The sequence below is a fragment of the Aptenodytes patagonicus genome, chromosome 4 (assembly GCF_965638725.1).
Source record: "Aptenodytes patagonicus chromosome 4, bAptPat1.pri.cur, whole genome shotgun sequence".
NCBI classification, from domain to species: domain Eukaryota; kingdom Metazoa; phylum Chordata; class Aves; order Sphenisciformes; family Spheniscidae; genus Aptenodytes; species Aptenodytes patagonicus.
Window position 1 is genome coordinate 82,398,995 of NC_134952.1, and position 17,181 is coordinate 82,416,175.

The 17,181-nt window shown below is 39.5% G+C and overlaps 1 protein-coding gene across 14 annotated transcripts in view; it reads left to right on the forward strand.

Moving 5' to 3' along the window:
* Nucleotides 1-17,181, forward strand: part of CAMK2D (calcium/calmodulin dependent protein kinase II delta) — a 172,801-nt gene that overhangs the window by 120,350 nt on the left and 35,270 nt on the right. For 8 of the 14 annotated variants that reach the window (XM_076337321.1, XM_076337325.1, XM_076337326.1 and 5 more), the window contains 7 exons: nt 690-792; nt 6,865-6,948; nt 7,922-8,016; nt 9,563-9,685; nt 10,731-10,814; nt 11,478-11,520; nt 15,625-15,662. In XM_076337321.1, coding sequence (XP_076193436.1) covers nt 690-792; nt 6,865-6,948; nt 7,922-8,016; nt 9,563-9,685; nt 10,731-10,814; nt 11,478-11,520; nt 15,625-15,662 — 570 coding nt within the window. The remainder of the gene's footprint in view (nt 1-689; nt 793-6,864; nt 6,949-7,921; nt 8,017-9,562; nt 9,686-10,730; nt 10,815-11,477; nt 11,521-15,624; nt 15,663-17,181) is intronic. The other 6 variants (XM_076337324.1, XM_076337329.1, XM_076337333.1 and 3 more) reach the window with 1 other exon arrangement.

A 17,181-nucleotide genomic window follows, 5' to 3' on the forward strand; every position in this document is an offset into this window, starting at 1 on the left:
TTGTGTGAGTGTTCTGCAGCATTTGATTTCAGATGTGACCAACATACCCTAAGAAAAGGCAAAGTGGGAACTTCTGCAGACTTACATGGTTATTTGTAATAGGTTCTCCGCAAGCACAAACGTGGGCGTGCTGGTTTTGCGGAAGGATTTGCAATGTAAATACACCTGCCCTCTAAATACAAATGTAATAATGTGTCTCTTATTGTTAAGCTGTCATGCAAAGCATACTTTTATGTTTGACAGTTATAGATGCCTAATCCTGCAAACTGCATAGGTTAGACTAGTAATCAAACAACAGGTGCCTTTTGGGGGCTTTCTGCGGTTTTTCCGGTTTTTTCCGGAAGCGAGCTCTTAGGAGTCTCTGAATTGTCCCGTCACGCAAACAGGTGTCGCGGTTCCATATGACCATTCTGGGCGACCTCCTTCCCGAGTAGGTCTGCACGCTGTCCTTAGTCTTGCTGTCATGGGATCATGAAGGCTGTTTACAGGCCTGGTGGTTCTTTCCAAGTAGGAATGGAAAGTGCAATTTTTGCAATTTCGTGGAGAAAACGCATGGGTTTTTTCTCTTTTTCACTCCTCTAAGTATTTGTTCTTTTCCAGACCACCGTAACTAAAAAAAAAAGTGAAAACCTGTCTAAAATATGTTTACTTACCTTTTCATCTCAATTTTTTTCTCTCTCTGAATAAAGCCTGAGAACTTACTTTTAGCTAGCAAATCCAAGGGAGCAGCAGTAAAACTGGCGGACTTTGGATTGGCTATAGAAGTCCAAGGAGAACAACAGGCTTGGTTTGGTAAGTGAATTTTTTTTTTCCCCTCACCATTTATTCAGCATAGCTGTTAAGCCTCCCGAACAGCCCAGCTCTCACCCTAGTATAAAACATGCAGCTGTGTGACTACTTAATACGTGACTTTAAGGGGTATTTTGTTCATAGTTGAGTCTCTACAGCTGACTACACTTTAGAGCTTTTTCTCCAGGAAGAACGTTATCTGTAATTCTCACCGAATTAAACAGAGCTTGGCAGCAGACCTTATTTGTTTAAAAAAGGAAAAAAAACAAACAAAAATCCTCCAACACTTCGAAAGTGACCTGTGGCTACGTTTCCAAATCTCAGAGCTCGCTTAGACAAGAAGTGGCTCTGCCTTACAGCCTCCCCTTCACTAGCAAAGGTAAATCACCTTACCAGACGACGTAAAATAGATTGGCAAGGGTCTCTCCTGTCGGCACAGCTGTGTTCACACTGGGGATCTTCCCAGCACAGCAGCACTGGGATGGAGGGAGAAGGTTTTTAATTTTTAAATTCATGCTTTTAGTAAACGTAGCTTTACAAACGTCCCTTTTGCGTGTAGTCTAAGTGCCATTGACTTTCTCGACCCTGAAACTTAGGTTTCCTGATTCCCGGCTTGTCCTAGCTTTTGTCAGCCTGTAAGTTTGACCGAGACGTAGGTGCACACAAGCCCCTTCTCCCCCGCTTTCCCTTGTGGATCTACAGGAAGGAAATACGGCTGTAGAGCCGGGGAGGGGTATGGGTGGTTTCCAGTCAGGTGCTCGGGTGACTGAGGAGGAGAACCGTAGGCTCATACTGCTGAGTGTACCTCCCAGTCGTCAAAACATTTTGTCTGAACGCTTGTCTGTCCACTGGAAATATGTGAAAATTTGAGTCTGAAGCACTTTGGAATGTGACTCGAACAAAAAAAAAAGGGGGGGGGGGGGGAATTGAGTACCTGAGGCTGTAGACAGTCACCCACATCCAGATGTTGCTGTGACAGTCCAAGTTATCTGTCCCAACTGTTGATATTGCTGTCCTAGAGGTGACTGCCACTTCACATCTGCAAGTAAAACCGTTCATAAAACTGTTCTTTGACCCACTGAGGTAAAAATAAGCTGGCTTATTAAAAATCTACAATCGTTAATATATAAGCAACTCACGTGGTAGATCATGGAGAGCATAAACCCGGGAAGGTAGAGAGTGCTTAAAAGCATCTGAAACCTTGCACGATAGTCTGGAAAGGGTTGTCTATCCACAGCTTACAAACATCTGAAGCTGGGACTGGAGTTTCTCAGCCACTTCAGTGATTTTGCAAATATTATCCTCATCTGGAAGAGATCAAGAGTATGCTTGCTTGATGGTGAAGGTGACAAAGATGTGTGGGAACGTGGAAGCAAACTCCGTCTGTGCCTGTGACCACCAGAAGAGAACATATTCTGTGCTTCAGACCTGCTCATGAAATGTTGGAGAGGGAAGGTGGCAGTTGACGGTGTAAACCAGGTCTCCAGAATCGATACCTGGGATGTATCTTACATGTCCTGTACAATGCTCCGCTTCAGGTTATGAGAAGAGGATGGGGGTAGTGAGTTAAATATTATGCGCTCCTCTCCAGTTCCACTAAGCTGTTCCTTTTTTTCCTGTTAATTTAAAAAAAATTGCTAACTGCAGATTGTTTTTTACAGTTAACCAATGCCCAAAGGAAAATGGTCATTTGAAATAATAGGACATGTACAAACATGATGTGTCTATCTCGCATACCACCCTCTTTGAACAGATGTGAAGCACAGGACAAAATTTATTGTAAATCCCAGGAGGAAAAAAATACAGAATAAAATATTTATAGCAGCTACCTGTTCTCGCTCACAGCAGCAGGAAAGTGCAGTTTAAAATTGAACAAAGTGATTGTGAGCTTGCTGTCAAAGCTTAGAATAAAAGCACAAAGGATTTTGTGCAGGCAGTGGGTTGAGAGATTGAGTGTTTGGAATCTAGGATATAACTGCATGTGGACGCACAGGCAGTACCGCTGGACATATGTTGGTAGCTTTAATAAGCTAGCCTGTTGTTTTAAATCCCAGCCTTTATATAAATGGTTTTCAGTAATCCACAAAAGGCAGAGGAGATTGCTCTTGCACATTAACAAATAGACCAGTACAAAAGGAGTGGAATTAAAAATAAGACAAAACACAAGTGATTTGTTATAATGACAAAACCAGCAGGTAAACAGGAAGCATCTCAAGAAAAAAATCAGCAGAATGAACTTGACTTCAGGGGTATTTTCTCTGGATGGTACATCTGTATGGATGCAGATGATGCACAGGAGGTTGCAATTCCCTTGTAAAATCTTGCACTTTATTTTTTGGTCATTTGGTTCTTGTGAAGTGCTTGGTTTAGACTCGTAGCATCATGAGGGCTGCCATGCTGAACTTGATAGATAGGAGATTGAACAGAGCGTCTTCAAAATATATACGTAAGGAAGAGGTAAGCTGGCAGCAAGAGAATAGAAAGTAGTCCAATTTGGGTCTTTTTTTTAAATTTGTGGTATTCAGTAAGACTAGTGGGTTCTGTACCTTTTCTGGAACCTCCTCTGCAAAACCTTTCAGTAATGGTCTGAGTGCCTGCCTTCATCTTCTTACGACTGCTTTAACAAGGCAAAACATGAACTCCGACGTGCTCGACATTTTGAACTTTTTGTTGCTTCCGTCCAGAAGATTTTTCTGCTTTCCACTGGATTCTGCAGCACTTAGTGACTCATGGCGTGCTCTGATTCTAATTATAGCTCTGCATCAGTATGTTTTTCTACACACACACACACACACACACACACCCTCTCTTCTTGGGTGTAGTCCTCTGGTGTGATGGTCGCTTTCCTGCTTAAACCGTGGCTATGCCTCAGCAGGGAGCTGGCTAGGGCTCTGTGTGTTTGGATGCAACGGGATTCGTTTTCCTGGCTTGCGTGTTTGTAAAACAAACCTGTTCCTTGCCCCTTGGTAGAAAACGTTAGAGGGTCTAGTTGAAACACCCCACCCTGCTAGCAGGTGTTTAGTGTGCTGGGGAAGTGTCGGGCGGGCTCCACTGACTCACCCCGGCAGGTGACTCATTGCCCCTGGCTGAATCAGTGGAAGGACTGCAGTTAACTCGCGGGCAGCTGGATTTAGTCCTAGTTGCATCTCATCTCAGATGAACTCCAGCCCTGCAACTAGGACTAAAGTACGCACCGCTTAAGTCATTTGAGTAGCTTCGCTGAATCAGTTTGCTAGTTGCGTTAAATTTCGGTTGTGTAGTCAGTCCTTTGGATCCAGCTGTGCAGGAGGAGATGGCTACTGCCCTGCACTTAGCCTGAGCTGCTTGCTCTTGCCCCTTGCTGCCACCTTCTCCATATCTTCTCACCAGACTGCTCGTTTGAATTTTGAGTCAAAGGGAGGTGCGTTAGCAAAGATGTACAACTTACACTGTTTAAACTGACACGGTTTATTCTGCCGTTTTATTTTGGAATCCTTGCGTGAGTGGTGCTGAGAGGCCGTAAGTCTAGCAGGGAGGTGATGGAAGCATAGGGCAGATCTTAGAGCGGTGATCTCTTCTGCTGGGTGTTCTAAGATACATCTCTCTGTTAATTTAAGTTCATGTTGTGGGATTATAGTTAACCTTCAGTCTAGGTTTGACTCAAGAGGTGTGCTCACCATTTATGAAGTTAAGTATATATGCAATCTTCACGTAAGAGGGTTTTGAGACTGTAAGCTGTTTGGGCTGAGTAACGTGCCATCTCGTGTAGCCGTGCACCACTGAGCTCAACAAAGCACGGCATTTGTCTTGGGCCTCTGGATACTTATTTAAGTCATACGATGATAGGAGTGCAAGGTGATGCAGTCTTTTCTAGACACCGTACAGTCACAAACGGTTTCCAATGCGAGTTGTTTTAGCTGAAGTAATTACTACTATTAGCAATAGTTTTCTGAAAAGTACGCACTCGTATTGGGATCCCTCTGAGCAGTTATAGAATTACCTGATAAATAACAGCGAAGAATTTCAGTACCTTTTTTCTTCACTGAAATCATGACTGTGTGCTCTTCTGTGTGTGCTGCTTTAAACAACTTCAGAATATGTACTAAAACCATACCAATTATTTCTGTGTAGACCCATTCTGTATCTTCATCAAGAGATAAAGTTAGCTAAGTACTATATTTATTTTTGCTTTAAAGTTCGTTTTCAAGCGATGCATAGTAATGCTTATGGAGCTGTGGGAAGTTTGAAAGGCGAGACAACTTTATTTCCCCTTCAAAATGAACAAAAATAGTCATGTAGAGCACTGCAGCCAAGAAGAGATATGAAACATCACTCTGTGTAAAGCTACTTAGAACATACATTTTTCAGTTTCTCAAAGGAGCGTAAGATGTGTTTCCTGTATGATAGTACTCTTTAACAATTCGTAGCTCTCATATCAGGAGACTGCAAAAAACAAACTTGGTTTTCATGAAAACTAAGTGATATTTTAGCGATACTCTCAGTAGAACATACAGAATGTGTTCCTTCATTTCCTCCTCCCCCACTAAAATGATTGCCAGCTGCAGGGCAAAGGCTTCCTTTTTCTGTAGCTGTACACTTTCTACGTTATCACCGTCTCTCATAAGTTTTGTGGAATCCAGTGTGGTATTTCAGAAATGACATGTGGTCCTTCAGGAAAGCCACCAAATTCTCACCTTTCAAGAACTCCCAAGCTTTTATTTCAGGCAAAGATGCTGGAAACAACAGACGTACTAACTGAAATGGTACAGAATGTTATTGGTCATTAAGGTTTTTATCAATTACAGCGTCCTAAGAAAAGTCTGCATTTATACCTACATTTTGCATACATATATATATACCTACATTCTCCTGAGAGAAAGCAGCACTGCTGGTAACGAATAAAGAATGAAGAACATAGAAATTTTAAAGGCTAGATTACTCAGTGAACTTTTGTAAGGAGGTTTCCAGAAGTGGAATGACTTCACAGAAACACGTTTCACAGTGGAAAGATCGTATTAGAAGTAGCTGTGTGAAATAACAAACAGCAAAGGCTGTACGAAGGCTGAGCCCTAAGTTGGTGGTCTTCATACTGAGTGGTAGCCAGTTGTGCTCTTGTGAAAGCTAATCCTGAACATCCTCTGAACGTTTACTTTGCCACCATCTGACATTGGCTGAATTGAGTTTCCACTTCTGTGCGAAGAAATTAGAACAGTGTTTTTACTTTCTTTTTTTTTCTTCTAAATGAGCGATCTCTCCATACGTAATCTTTTCTTAAATCTAGCCCTACCTGTTGTTTACTCAGAAATCTGCCCTCCCGTAAGACTGAATAGGGCTCTTTAAATGCTCCTTATAGTTAAGATACTGTAGCTTAGCTGCCCCTCTGTTTTGTTAATTAGTTCCCCATAAATGTCAGTGGAAGTACTCTGTGTGTGGTAACAGTCTTGACAGCTGATGGACTCCCAGAAATCCCGTGGAAGTCATGTTCACAGTCTTAACTGTTGTAGCTTGGGGCTATTTTAAAATAGACTAAATTAGGCTAATGATTAAAAAAAACAACCCAGTAACAGTCTGGCATGCGTGGTGCGCGTTTTGTGTCTTTCTGTATCTCCAAGGGGATCGCTCAGATAATGTTTCCCACACTCCTCCTACTCTGCTAAGTTTTTTGACCTTGACCCTGAGCCAAATGTATTTGCACCTCGCTGCTGGATGTCTCGCTACATGCAGAAGTCATGAATGAAATTTCGTCCGCTATCTCGTAATCTTTCTGGAAACCTTCCCCTGTTGCACTGCCACCAGATCCTGGACGCCGCTGTTGAATCTGGAGTGCTAGTGTGGATGGGTAACCAAGCCGGCTTTTTGCTGTCCTCTCGACTCTGCCAGACCTGGTGGCAGAACGGGATGTGCCAGGCCTGCCTAAGCGTTCCCATTATTGTTGCTTCCAGGCGATTCGCCACAAAAAGAAAAGTTCGAAATGAAGGGGGTTGTGGTCGATGGCTTGGGAAGTAATGTCCTGTGTCTTGTGGGCCCAGATGAGAATCGCTTGATTTTTGCGGAGCACGTACGGCTTTTGAGAACAGTTGCCTTGCCTTTTGACAGGCTTTGCTGGTACTCCAGGATACCTTTCTCCAGAGGTGTTACGGAAAGATCCTTATGGAAAACCTGTGGATATGTGGGCATGTGGTAAGAAATTATTCTGAAAGACGATGTTCAGTCCACCGTAAAGTATTTTGAGGGGAAGAGGTGATGGCCAGAATACATTATATTCTGCATCAGATAATACGCATTTAGTAAAGTTCAATATTAATTTTTAGAAGAGGTCATTGGATTTTTTGTTATTCTACCAGCTTCATTTTTTTTTTTAATTATTTGTGAAGGTATGTTATCATGGCATTCTTGGCCATGTCTACACAACACACTTTTCACAAAGTATTAAAAAAACGATGCCTAACTAGTTAGAAAAACCTAACAGTTCATACTGTGAGCTGGGCCTTAGTTTTGGTTCACAAGCAGCCTAAAATCTGATCTGACCAATATACTAGAACTGCAGTTTTAAACCGTGAAACTAAATGGTTTGTGGAGTACAGAGCAATTACTTTATCATCCAGTTCTTGAAACAGTGTAGTTTAAGGTACTGGCAAGTGGCAGCTACCTAGCTGAGAACAATTGGTGGTTTCCTTATTTTACTTCTACCCACCCTTATTTGGTTGTATTTATGAAAGCACTTTTCTTTAGTCATAGTGAATCATCTCTGACTGTATATTTATACAGATAAATTGAGTTGCCCAAATTTTCTTTGCATGAGATTGGTTAAAACACAATCTTACAGACACCGGTACACGCCACGATAAAACCAGAGGTAAAAAATGCATTTTCCTAGAACCTCCACGGTCATTGAAAATTACTTCTCCAGCTAGCTGGACATTCTCAGCGTTCCTAATCTGACGTTGTGCCAGATACTCATTATTGCCCACACTCTGCATAGGAGGTTATCCTGTGAACCCTACATTTACTCTTTTCTCCAGTGTGAATAGACAGTATTTTTCAGCAGCTGGGATGGTACTGTTGAGCCATTTGTTTTACATGGTTGTCAGGTGAATGAATTTCTGGGGTTTGTTTCTTGAAATCGCTTAATACTACTGTGAATTTTCTGCAGGTGTCATTCTGTATATCCTCCTGGTGGGATATCCTCCTTTCTGGGATGAAGACCAGCACAGGCTTTACCAGCAGATCAAGGCTGGTGCTTATGATGTATGTACCATAATCTGTCTGTTCAATTATTTATAATTATACCTCTAAAAAGGAGTTTTCTAGAGTGAAAAGTGAAATTAGAATTATTTCCTAGGGTTTTTTTGTATTGGTTATCTTTATGAGCCACTCAATATAGGAAATGTCACCTTAGTAACATGAACCTTATTGGGATGGCAACATCCTGTGCTAATTTAAATCTAATTTCCCTATGGCTCCAAGCTTTCATTGTCTGGTCCTTGTATAAATCATGCAAGCTCATGTTATCCTGACAAGCCTGTTCAGACCTCTGTGAACTCCCAAGGGCCTGTGTTTCTCCTCGTGGTTTATCACTTCAACCAATCGGTTATTCTAAATTGTTTTTAAGAAGTCTTAAGCTTCCTGAATACACACCTTGATGCTGTTGTATTGCCCGCTTTTGGAAATACAAGCTGCTATAGAGCTTTTCGAAGGGAATAGTTTCATTAACTATGTGTATTCCAACAAAAAGCATTACAGCTGTTGCTAAGTAAGAACTGATGATGTGGTGACATTGTGAATTTTGCAACATCATCCATTTACATTAAATTAAACAGACAGAAGGCTGTTGGTCCTCAAATTTAAGTAATTTGTGAATGATGAAGAGGGAAAGACAGAACCTTATAATTTTTAAGCTCTCACTTGAATCCAGTCCTGGACGGTGCTGACTGAAAAGGGAGTTGTTATGCTGTGGCCTTTTAGTGAAAATAAACTCAACGGTCTGTCAAGTCTTCCGTCTAGTGAACAAGTAATCATACAGTAACAGGGTGACGGGGGGAATGAGGATTTCAGCCGAGAGGGCAAGAAATGAGGAAGTGCAGAGACTGAACTATGCATCTGCATTGTACGTACATACTTGTGACGTACCGTGCCTAGGTAATGGCACATTCCTGTTGTCTAAGAATAAATATTTTTAATAGTGGAAAACGCAAAGTCCTCAAGGTTAAGGTCTGTTCACAAAAGGCATGGGGGTTTTTTCATTCCATTTGCATTTGAGCAGATGCTTTGAGTGCACGTATAAATATTTTGCTGCGCAGGGAGGTGTTAAATTCATAACTAGTTAGATTTATATACCATAACTATACAGTTAGCATTAAGATTTACATTGAAAGAAAGCAAACAAGGAGTTTGAATAATAATGCTTAATATTTTTGTCTTTATTAAAAGAGAAACTAGGACTGTATTAAGTGCTGTATGACCATACGCCTCTCGGATGACTGGAATTTGTTATTCTGTCTGCCATTGTTACTTTATGCTGTGAATTTCAGTTGGCATCATGTTATTGTAAATACAGAAATGCTGTGCATTTGAACCAAACAAATAAAAGGTCAAAATAGTAAAGGAGAAAAACATTCTTTATAAAACTGGCTAATTCAAACTTTCCTAATTGTGGCAAACTGCATTTTTCCCCTTAAAACTGGGTGGTTGTGCTAGCAATTAATGTTACAGAAATAGTATCAATAAAAATCCTTAGGTAAAATTGTGCGAAGATTGTACAAGATAATATACACATACGTATTTTTTTCTTAAGTTTCCCTCACCAGAATGGGATACAGTGACTCCTGAAGCAAAAGACCTTATCAATAAAATGCTTACCATCAACCCAGCAAAACGTATCACAGCATCAGAAGCGCTAAAGCATCCGTGGATCTGTGTAAGTAATTTCCACAGGTTTGACAGGATAATGTGGCAGACAAATCGGCTTATGGTTTACTTCATCATATAGCGAAGGTGTTTAGAGGACAATTTTTGTCCTTACTCGTGCAGCTATGTAACTAGGGGAGTGTAAAATTGTGATTGTACAGTCAATAGTGTCGTATATTGAGGTCTCAGCCTGGGATAAGATTTTTGCAGAAATGAACTCCTTTGCCTTGACTTTGTGGTGCAGAAGTTCACTGCCAAAGTTAGAGCATGATTTTAAATTCTCAGAGAAAAAAAACGTACGAGAAGGCAAGTTTGACTTAGATAATGCTTTACATCTTCATTTCCCTCTGACCATTATAATAAACATGAAATGTAAAGGCAGGAAATTAAGGGACTTTTTAAAAGTCAGTTTGCAGGTAGCAGAGGCTGCCTGTCTGTTGCTGGATCCAGGGCTACTTTCCAGTTCTCAGTGCATTCTACACTTTGACTTTGCAGGTAGTCTGGGCTGATACTTTGAAAGTCACAGTGAGGCACATAGCTGGTTCCCAGCTCTTTATTCGTTCCAGTAGGCTGCATTATCTTGCCTTTAAAATTGTGACGCAAATACAGTTGAGTTACAGGGAAAATGCAGGTACCGCTGAATTTTCTCTGAAATATTTCCTGCTGCTGTACCTCACCTAATATCACTAATGCTAAAGGAAAGTTTCCTTCTTGTTTTAAAACGTATTTTCCAAAATCATAATTCAGTATATTGCTTCTACTGCATATAACTTGCGTTATACTGCGTAACCCAAGTTCTAAGATCTTGTGTTTTTCTTAGCCCCTGTTTCTTTCAAGAGGACTTTACCCATGGAAAAGGCTCTCTAAAATGAGATTTTGTTGATTTGGAAATTTCCCAAATGTGTAGAAACCTGCACAAAGGGGTAGTTAGACAGGGTAGAAATTGAAGGCCTAAGTTTTGGACCATGTGGGTTGTAGTATGTATGTTGCAGATTAAATAAAATGCTAGACGTCTGGCTGGGTGCGTTAAAATGATTCTTTTCTTCTTCTCTTAGCAACGTTCTACTGTTGCCTCTATGATGCACAGACAAGAGACTGTAGATTGCTTGAAGAAATTCAATGCAAGAAGAAAACTAAAGGTAAGAATGAAAACTTCTGCAAGGATGAGTAGCTAATTTTGGAAAGGTAAAAGAATGTTGGCTTGTGTTCCATGTGTAAAACAAATAGTCCCTAAGCAAATTTTTTCTTGAATATTATGCTTAAGTGAACTATTTGATAGGTGATCAGCTTTTGGCATGAGGTTCTTAAACTCTTCATGAAAGAAGATTTCATTGCAGGAAAATCCTTAAGGTTATTCTTTTAGATTATCCTTTGTTTTCTCCTGACCAGACAGGATAACTTTGCAGATGTGAACTTTTCTAATTAGCACATTACAAATAAACTCCTCTTCCTACCTAAAAAAGAATCTAAGCATATTAGTAAAGTCTATTTCGTATTGAGCTATGTGTTTTGCTGATAATTACTGTGCCTGTGAGTATTCGTGGTTTGTGCATTACGTATTCACAATTGGTAAATGGTTGAGATTATCAGGATCGCTGATAGGTGTGTAATTAAGATTAAATTACAGTTTATGCACTCATGGCAGCACGTATGATAGGTAATGCACAGACAATCCATTCTTTCAGGGTTAATTTAGTAATTGATGTAATTTACGCGTGTGTTTTCCTTTTTGTTGTGTCGTGTTCACATTCAGAATTTTACACAAGTGTGATGCTAATTTGAGAAAATGTATGTGTACACAGGGGGCCATTTTGACAACTATGCTGGCTACCAGAAATTTCTCAGGTATGTTTATTGAGCTCCAGATTGATACGGTCTTTATGTTTTGATGTCTGCGATGACTAAGATCTAATTAGGATTCGTTAGTACAGAAAGACCTTTGTTATTCAGGAGCACCTAAATAGGATACATCTTAAGCTGTTTCCCTTGCCGAAGCAAACGAGAATTTAAACTATTTGGGCGAAATAGAATCTCTTGTAGATGACAGTCTAATTTTTCAGTAGAATGTGAGTTCCTTCTCTTTACTTTTTTAGTGTTATCTGTCAAAAGACAGTGTTTTCCTGTCAGTTTTGGTGGAGGAAAATTGGAAATAATGCATATAGCTCCACATGATACATAAGTATCACCAAACAGCATTTAAAAACTTACTTATTTTTCTATGCCTCAAATGTCATTCCAGGATTCTGTTGCATCCTGTATTAAAAAAAACAAACCCAAAACGTTCATTCTTTATTGCTTTGCTAAGAAGTAAGAAACGTAGTGAAATGAGTCCTTCTTCTCCTTCTCTTCTAATGCCTAGCTTGATATAATAAGAGATGTTTCCTCTTTGTGAAGTAATTTTGTAGTGATATCCCTGGAGATTTAGATCTTTATACTAAACAAACTTCAACAGCAAAAGCTAAAATAAGTTTGCTGTTAGTAGAGTTAGAATGGTTCTCAGTGGTAGTATTGCCAAAATTTTGATGCCGTGCTGAATTTTTCATTTTGGCATTTGAGATTTCAAGTGAATGCTGAAAAAGAATGCCACATTTAAAAATCAGTAATTATACATATCCTCCTACTCTGTGATGTAACTGTTGGAGCGTAACACAAATTAATTTACGGACAAAAACATGATAGTGCTTTGGGCATGTTTTGAATAATAATAAGCACTGAATCATCCAAAATAAATTACATAATCATGAGTGCAAGAACAGCTTGTTCAATTTGCATAGTACTTGAAATACAGTTTCCTTCTTAGTTGAGTTCCTGTATTTAATACACCCCTATAACACAGAAGGCTACATTTATGTAAATTAGATTGGACTAATGCTTAATGAATTGCCAGTATCTGCCAATTCATTTTAAAGGTGGGAATGCTGTAGGCTGCGTATCTTGTAAAAATGAGTTGTTATTATTAAATATCAAACAACTATATCATTTCTCATCACTTTTCATAACTGTCACTGTCTACATATTGTAAGGGTCAATTTCAACTTTCATGAACCAAAAAAAGCTGAAGTAATTTTAAAGTAGCATTTCGGCATGAAAAGCAAACAGGGGGTTTGGCTTTGTTTTGGATTTTTTTTCACCTATCATCTCTGTTTTACACCATAATGACCCATATTTTTCCTTGATGACACCGTATTTTTTCAAGTTGTTTATTCATTGTATTTCATTGCAAAGCATGCTTTTGAAGGTCATTTTGTCCATAACAATGTGGTTATAAAAGTGTTTTATTTTCCTTTTTCTTTCTTCCTTTTATGTGGAATGTATATTTCTTGTGAGGTAAGACCCTCAGCACGTGAAAGGAACATCTTTTTTCTCTTCTAAATCAAAATTGCTGTTTGTCCTAAATCACTTTTAATTTCTACACGTTGTCGTCAACAACACCATTTCTTTTCAGTCTGCTTTCTGGCCTATTAGCGCTGCCTGAGGTTTTATTTATAGCTATTGCTTGTAGTTGCAAGAAATCTTTCATTGTGGGCTTAATTTAGAATATGCTAATTGCTTTGCTACTGCAAATTCTGTAAATATTTGATTTGTATGCAGTATCTGTGCTTAAAGAAAGGTGCATCAAAATATGACTAAAAATACATTCCAAGCAAAAACCGACAAAGGCGGTTGAGTACGGAATATGTCCGATAACGTAAAATACTGCATAATAATCCATACTAGGCACATTTCGAAGGACACGCTGGCGATGCCACAAACACAATACTTGTAGTTACTGCTTTTGGTGCCCTCATTTTACTGGCTTTCATTTAGTTGTTTTCATATAGCATGTAACGTTTGTTAAGCATTAAAAGAACTCAGAAGTTCTATGCACAAATTTAGCAAAAGGACCTAGTTTGTTACGAACAGCAGCCTGTCAGAATTAAGTTAAGTTCTCCCGTATTTTTGTAAGGGCTAATGGTATAAAACAAGCTTCGAAAGCAATGAACTTCTGGGGTTTCCTAAAAGGGTTTCCTAATATTCCTTAGGCTTTAGGAATCGCTCCCCCTCTTCGCTTGCCCTAAAGGAATTTCTGAAGTTAATGGAACGCCCACAATATTTGTGGTAGTGTAAAATCTAAGGCCATGTGGCATCAGGTCCTGTGAGCACACATTGCAACAGGATGTATCCTATCTCAAACATATATGTAAAACAGTTTATTTTCAGTACTATTTCACATGTTTCTGTAAATAAAAACATGCAGTGGTCCTGTTGCATAATACAGGCAGATTTATTTTCGTTCATTTTAGTTGTAAATCGTGGGCCTTGTGAGAGTTCTAATGGCAGCGTTGGCTGATGTCCGTAATTAATAAACTGCATTTGGAGGGCTGATATATTAATGAAATGAGAAACATTAACCTGGCTTCACTTTCCCGGTTTTTTAATGTAAACAACACAATAATGGACATCGGTTATTTCCGTACAGTTTCTGAGGTGATCTTACATTTTCTGTACTCTGAACCACAGCTAAATGAGCACTTAATGCAGATGTAACCAGAGAATAAGCCACAAATACAAAAATTAACTTCAGGTTTAAACCGCGTACTCAATAACGCCAATATCCTCAGCTAGTCTGAGCAACCTTAGGCTTGCAAGGTCCAATTGTTTGGGGTTTTTTTGTTTGTTTGTTTTAAAGAGAAGGATGCCGGTAATGATGGGAGCTCCATGTCAGGACTCTCTCCCTTTGATTATGCCAGATCGTTAGCTGCAGCATTTCCCTTTCAAAAAGGCTTCCTACTTCTGAGCGAAACAGCATATATAGAACAGCACTTTCTGACGACCTAAGCCGTGATGCGCTTTCCGATAGGAAGATTGGGTCATAAACAACAATATAAACAAAAAACGCCGGGCTTGTTTTGTAATCTGTTATTCTTCAAGTCCTTGGCAGTGAGTCATGAAGCATTTACGCTTTAGTGAGTGGTTATTTGAATTTGGTAGGTCACCCAGCATGTATTTCTGCTGTAAATGTTTTCAGGTTCAGAGCTGCGGCGTGCTTGCTTGCACGTTAGCCCTCCAAATTTAGGAATTTGGAATGATTTGGCCCCCTTCTTGGTGCCAGTTTTAAGTGGCGGAATTTAAAGCCTAACACATGGATAACGTTAGGGCAAGTGAAATTTTGCCCAGCAGTCCCCACCGCTCCGAAGAAATTTGATCGGTGTGCAACACGATTCCGAAAACAACAGGTTTTCTTCGTTAGAAGTTGAAGCGAAGCCTATCGTTTGTTGTTATTAACTCCTAGGAAGCACTCCTCCAGAACAACACTTGGCTTGGAGATTGTTCTTCCTTTCTTACTTGCAGCTTTCCTGACCTTTCACGCAAGGTGACTGGTGCTCTCATGGTGGGAAATCCCCAAAGAGCCATTGCTCAGAGGTGCTTTTTTGAAACCCAGTTTACGTTTTCATTAGGTGGAATAGATAGTTTTGTACCCCGCTATGCTCTTTAGGTACCTCATCGATCTGATACTGGTTAATTTTATGCCACTGTCTTATTAATAACATCATTAAGGTGCCGGTGGGCTCTACAAACACCTGATCAAAGTCCCTGCCATCAGAACAGTACTTTTTTCATAGTCATAGCAAACTATCCCCCTCAACGGCTGTAAACATATTGCAGTTGGAAAAACGAACGTATCCAAAGCTGCTGCTTTTACGCTCACCCTGCTTCCATTTCCTCTGTGCCACCCAAGGAGGCCCCTCCTTGTACAAGTACAGCTTTAATCAATGGAAAAAGAGATGTATGATAATCTTAAGCATTTGCAGTTTCTTAAATACTTCGTTTCCTATACTCGGAGCAACAAAAGGAGGAAATAAAAGCTGAAAACGTACCTGCAGGTGGGAGGCAATGGGGGTTTGCTGCGCAGCTGGCTGGCCTCAGCGGTAACCACCTGACACTGAAATTATTTGTCTCGTTTTACAGCAGCCAAGAGTTTACTGAAAAAGCCGGATGGCGTTAAGGTAGGTTAAACACGTGCTTTAAAATACATTCCATTAGTCACCCCCTATCTGTAACTTCTGCCAGTTTTTAGAGTTGAATATTGTTATTTCTTTCCTTTATAGACTTTGTTAGTAAGTGCTTCTAACCGTATGTTTGAAGTGATTAAAGTTATTAGGTGAAGCTTAAAAAATGAAATAAATATTTGAAAAACAAGCATTTTAATAAGTGGAAGCTAGAAAACGACTGGAGAAAATGCTTTTCTTGCTATTTGAATGAAGGATGATTGTGTCATTAATGACTTAATGTTATTAATTAGCTTATAAATACAAATAACAGTTTGGTGGTGGGCATGTTAGCTTTTTAGTGATCAGTGTTTATCTGCAGCTCTATTGCCTCCGTGTTTCCCCTTGACTTTTCATTAGATTTCATGGAAGACCAAAAGTTTACTGGTAGGCCTGGCTCCACATGAGGTGTATTCTGCCAGATGTACTTGCTATATTTGGCAGAACTGGAGGGGTTTACTATCTCAACAAATCAGCTCGTCCTGACTAACAGACCTTGCTAAGAAGGGAACATTTTGGCAGCTTTCAGACACGATTTAGAGCTCCTATTCTCATGTCACCAGATCCTGCAGGAGGAGAGATGCTTCACAAATGAACGTTCTGGATAAATACTTTGAAAAACAGCCAGAAAAAAAATATATCACTCAGCAATGAAAAATATTTTATTTCTTTTCTCGGAGGACTCCTGAAGACTAAAATAAGTGCCTCAAGCTTTCATTATATGATTCGAAAGATATTCTTCTGTGCTCTATGTGTTTACTCAGAAGTGTGTCTTTGACCTGAATTTTAATTTTCTATTTAATCTTAACTTTTTACTTTAACAAAACGTTGTATATTTAAATACCAGATTCATAGTATATTTGTTCCTGTTCTCCCACATACGCACACTTTTCCTATCAAAAAAATGATGAGACTGACTTAAAATGAAGCGAGTACAGTACGATTTCAGTGCTTCTCACTGCCAAGTCGTAGATACCCTAGTTATATGGAGAAGCACACGTTCGATACTATTCTATCATTCCTGTGGAAAACCCTTAACATGTTTCATTGTGGAATATGTAAATCTTATGTACTCTATCTGACCAGCTTTTTCTTTTTAAATATCATTCCTCCTACAGGTCTACGATGGTATTTGTTATATCTCAATTTTGAATATAATACTGGAAACAATTGTTGCCAAAATTTTGCCTAAATTAGACTTGTTGGGATTTGATACTTTGGTTTTCAGCACATTTTATGTGTCTGCTGTTTGTCTGCATGGTCATGTGGAGCAAAGGGAGTAAATTTACATCTGGGGAAGTCTATTTTTGTCATTTCTGTTACTGAGATACTATACGCTCCATAGCATTTTTCCACCCGCTTCGTACAGCTTAAGCAGTCTTTTTCTTTAAAAAAAAAAAAAAGTCAGAACAGAAATATACTGTACTCCGTGCATTGATACTTCAAATCCAACCAGTCACATTTTCTTCTTTTCCTT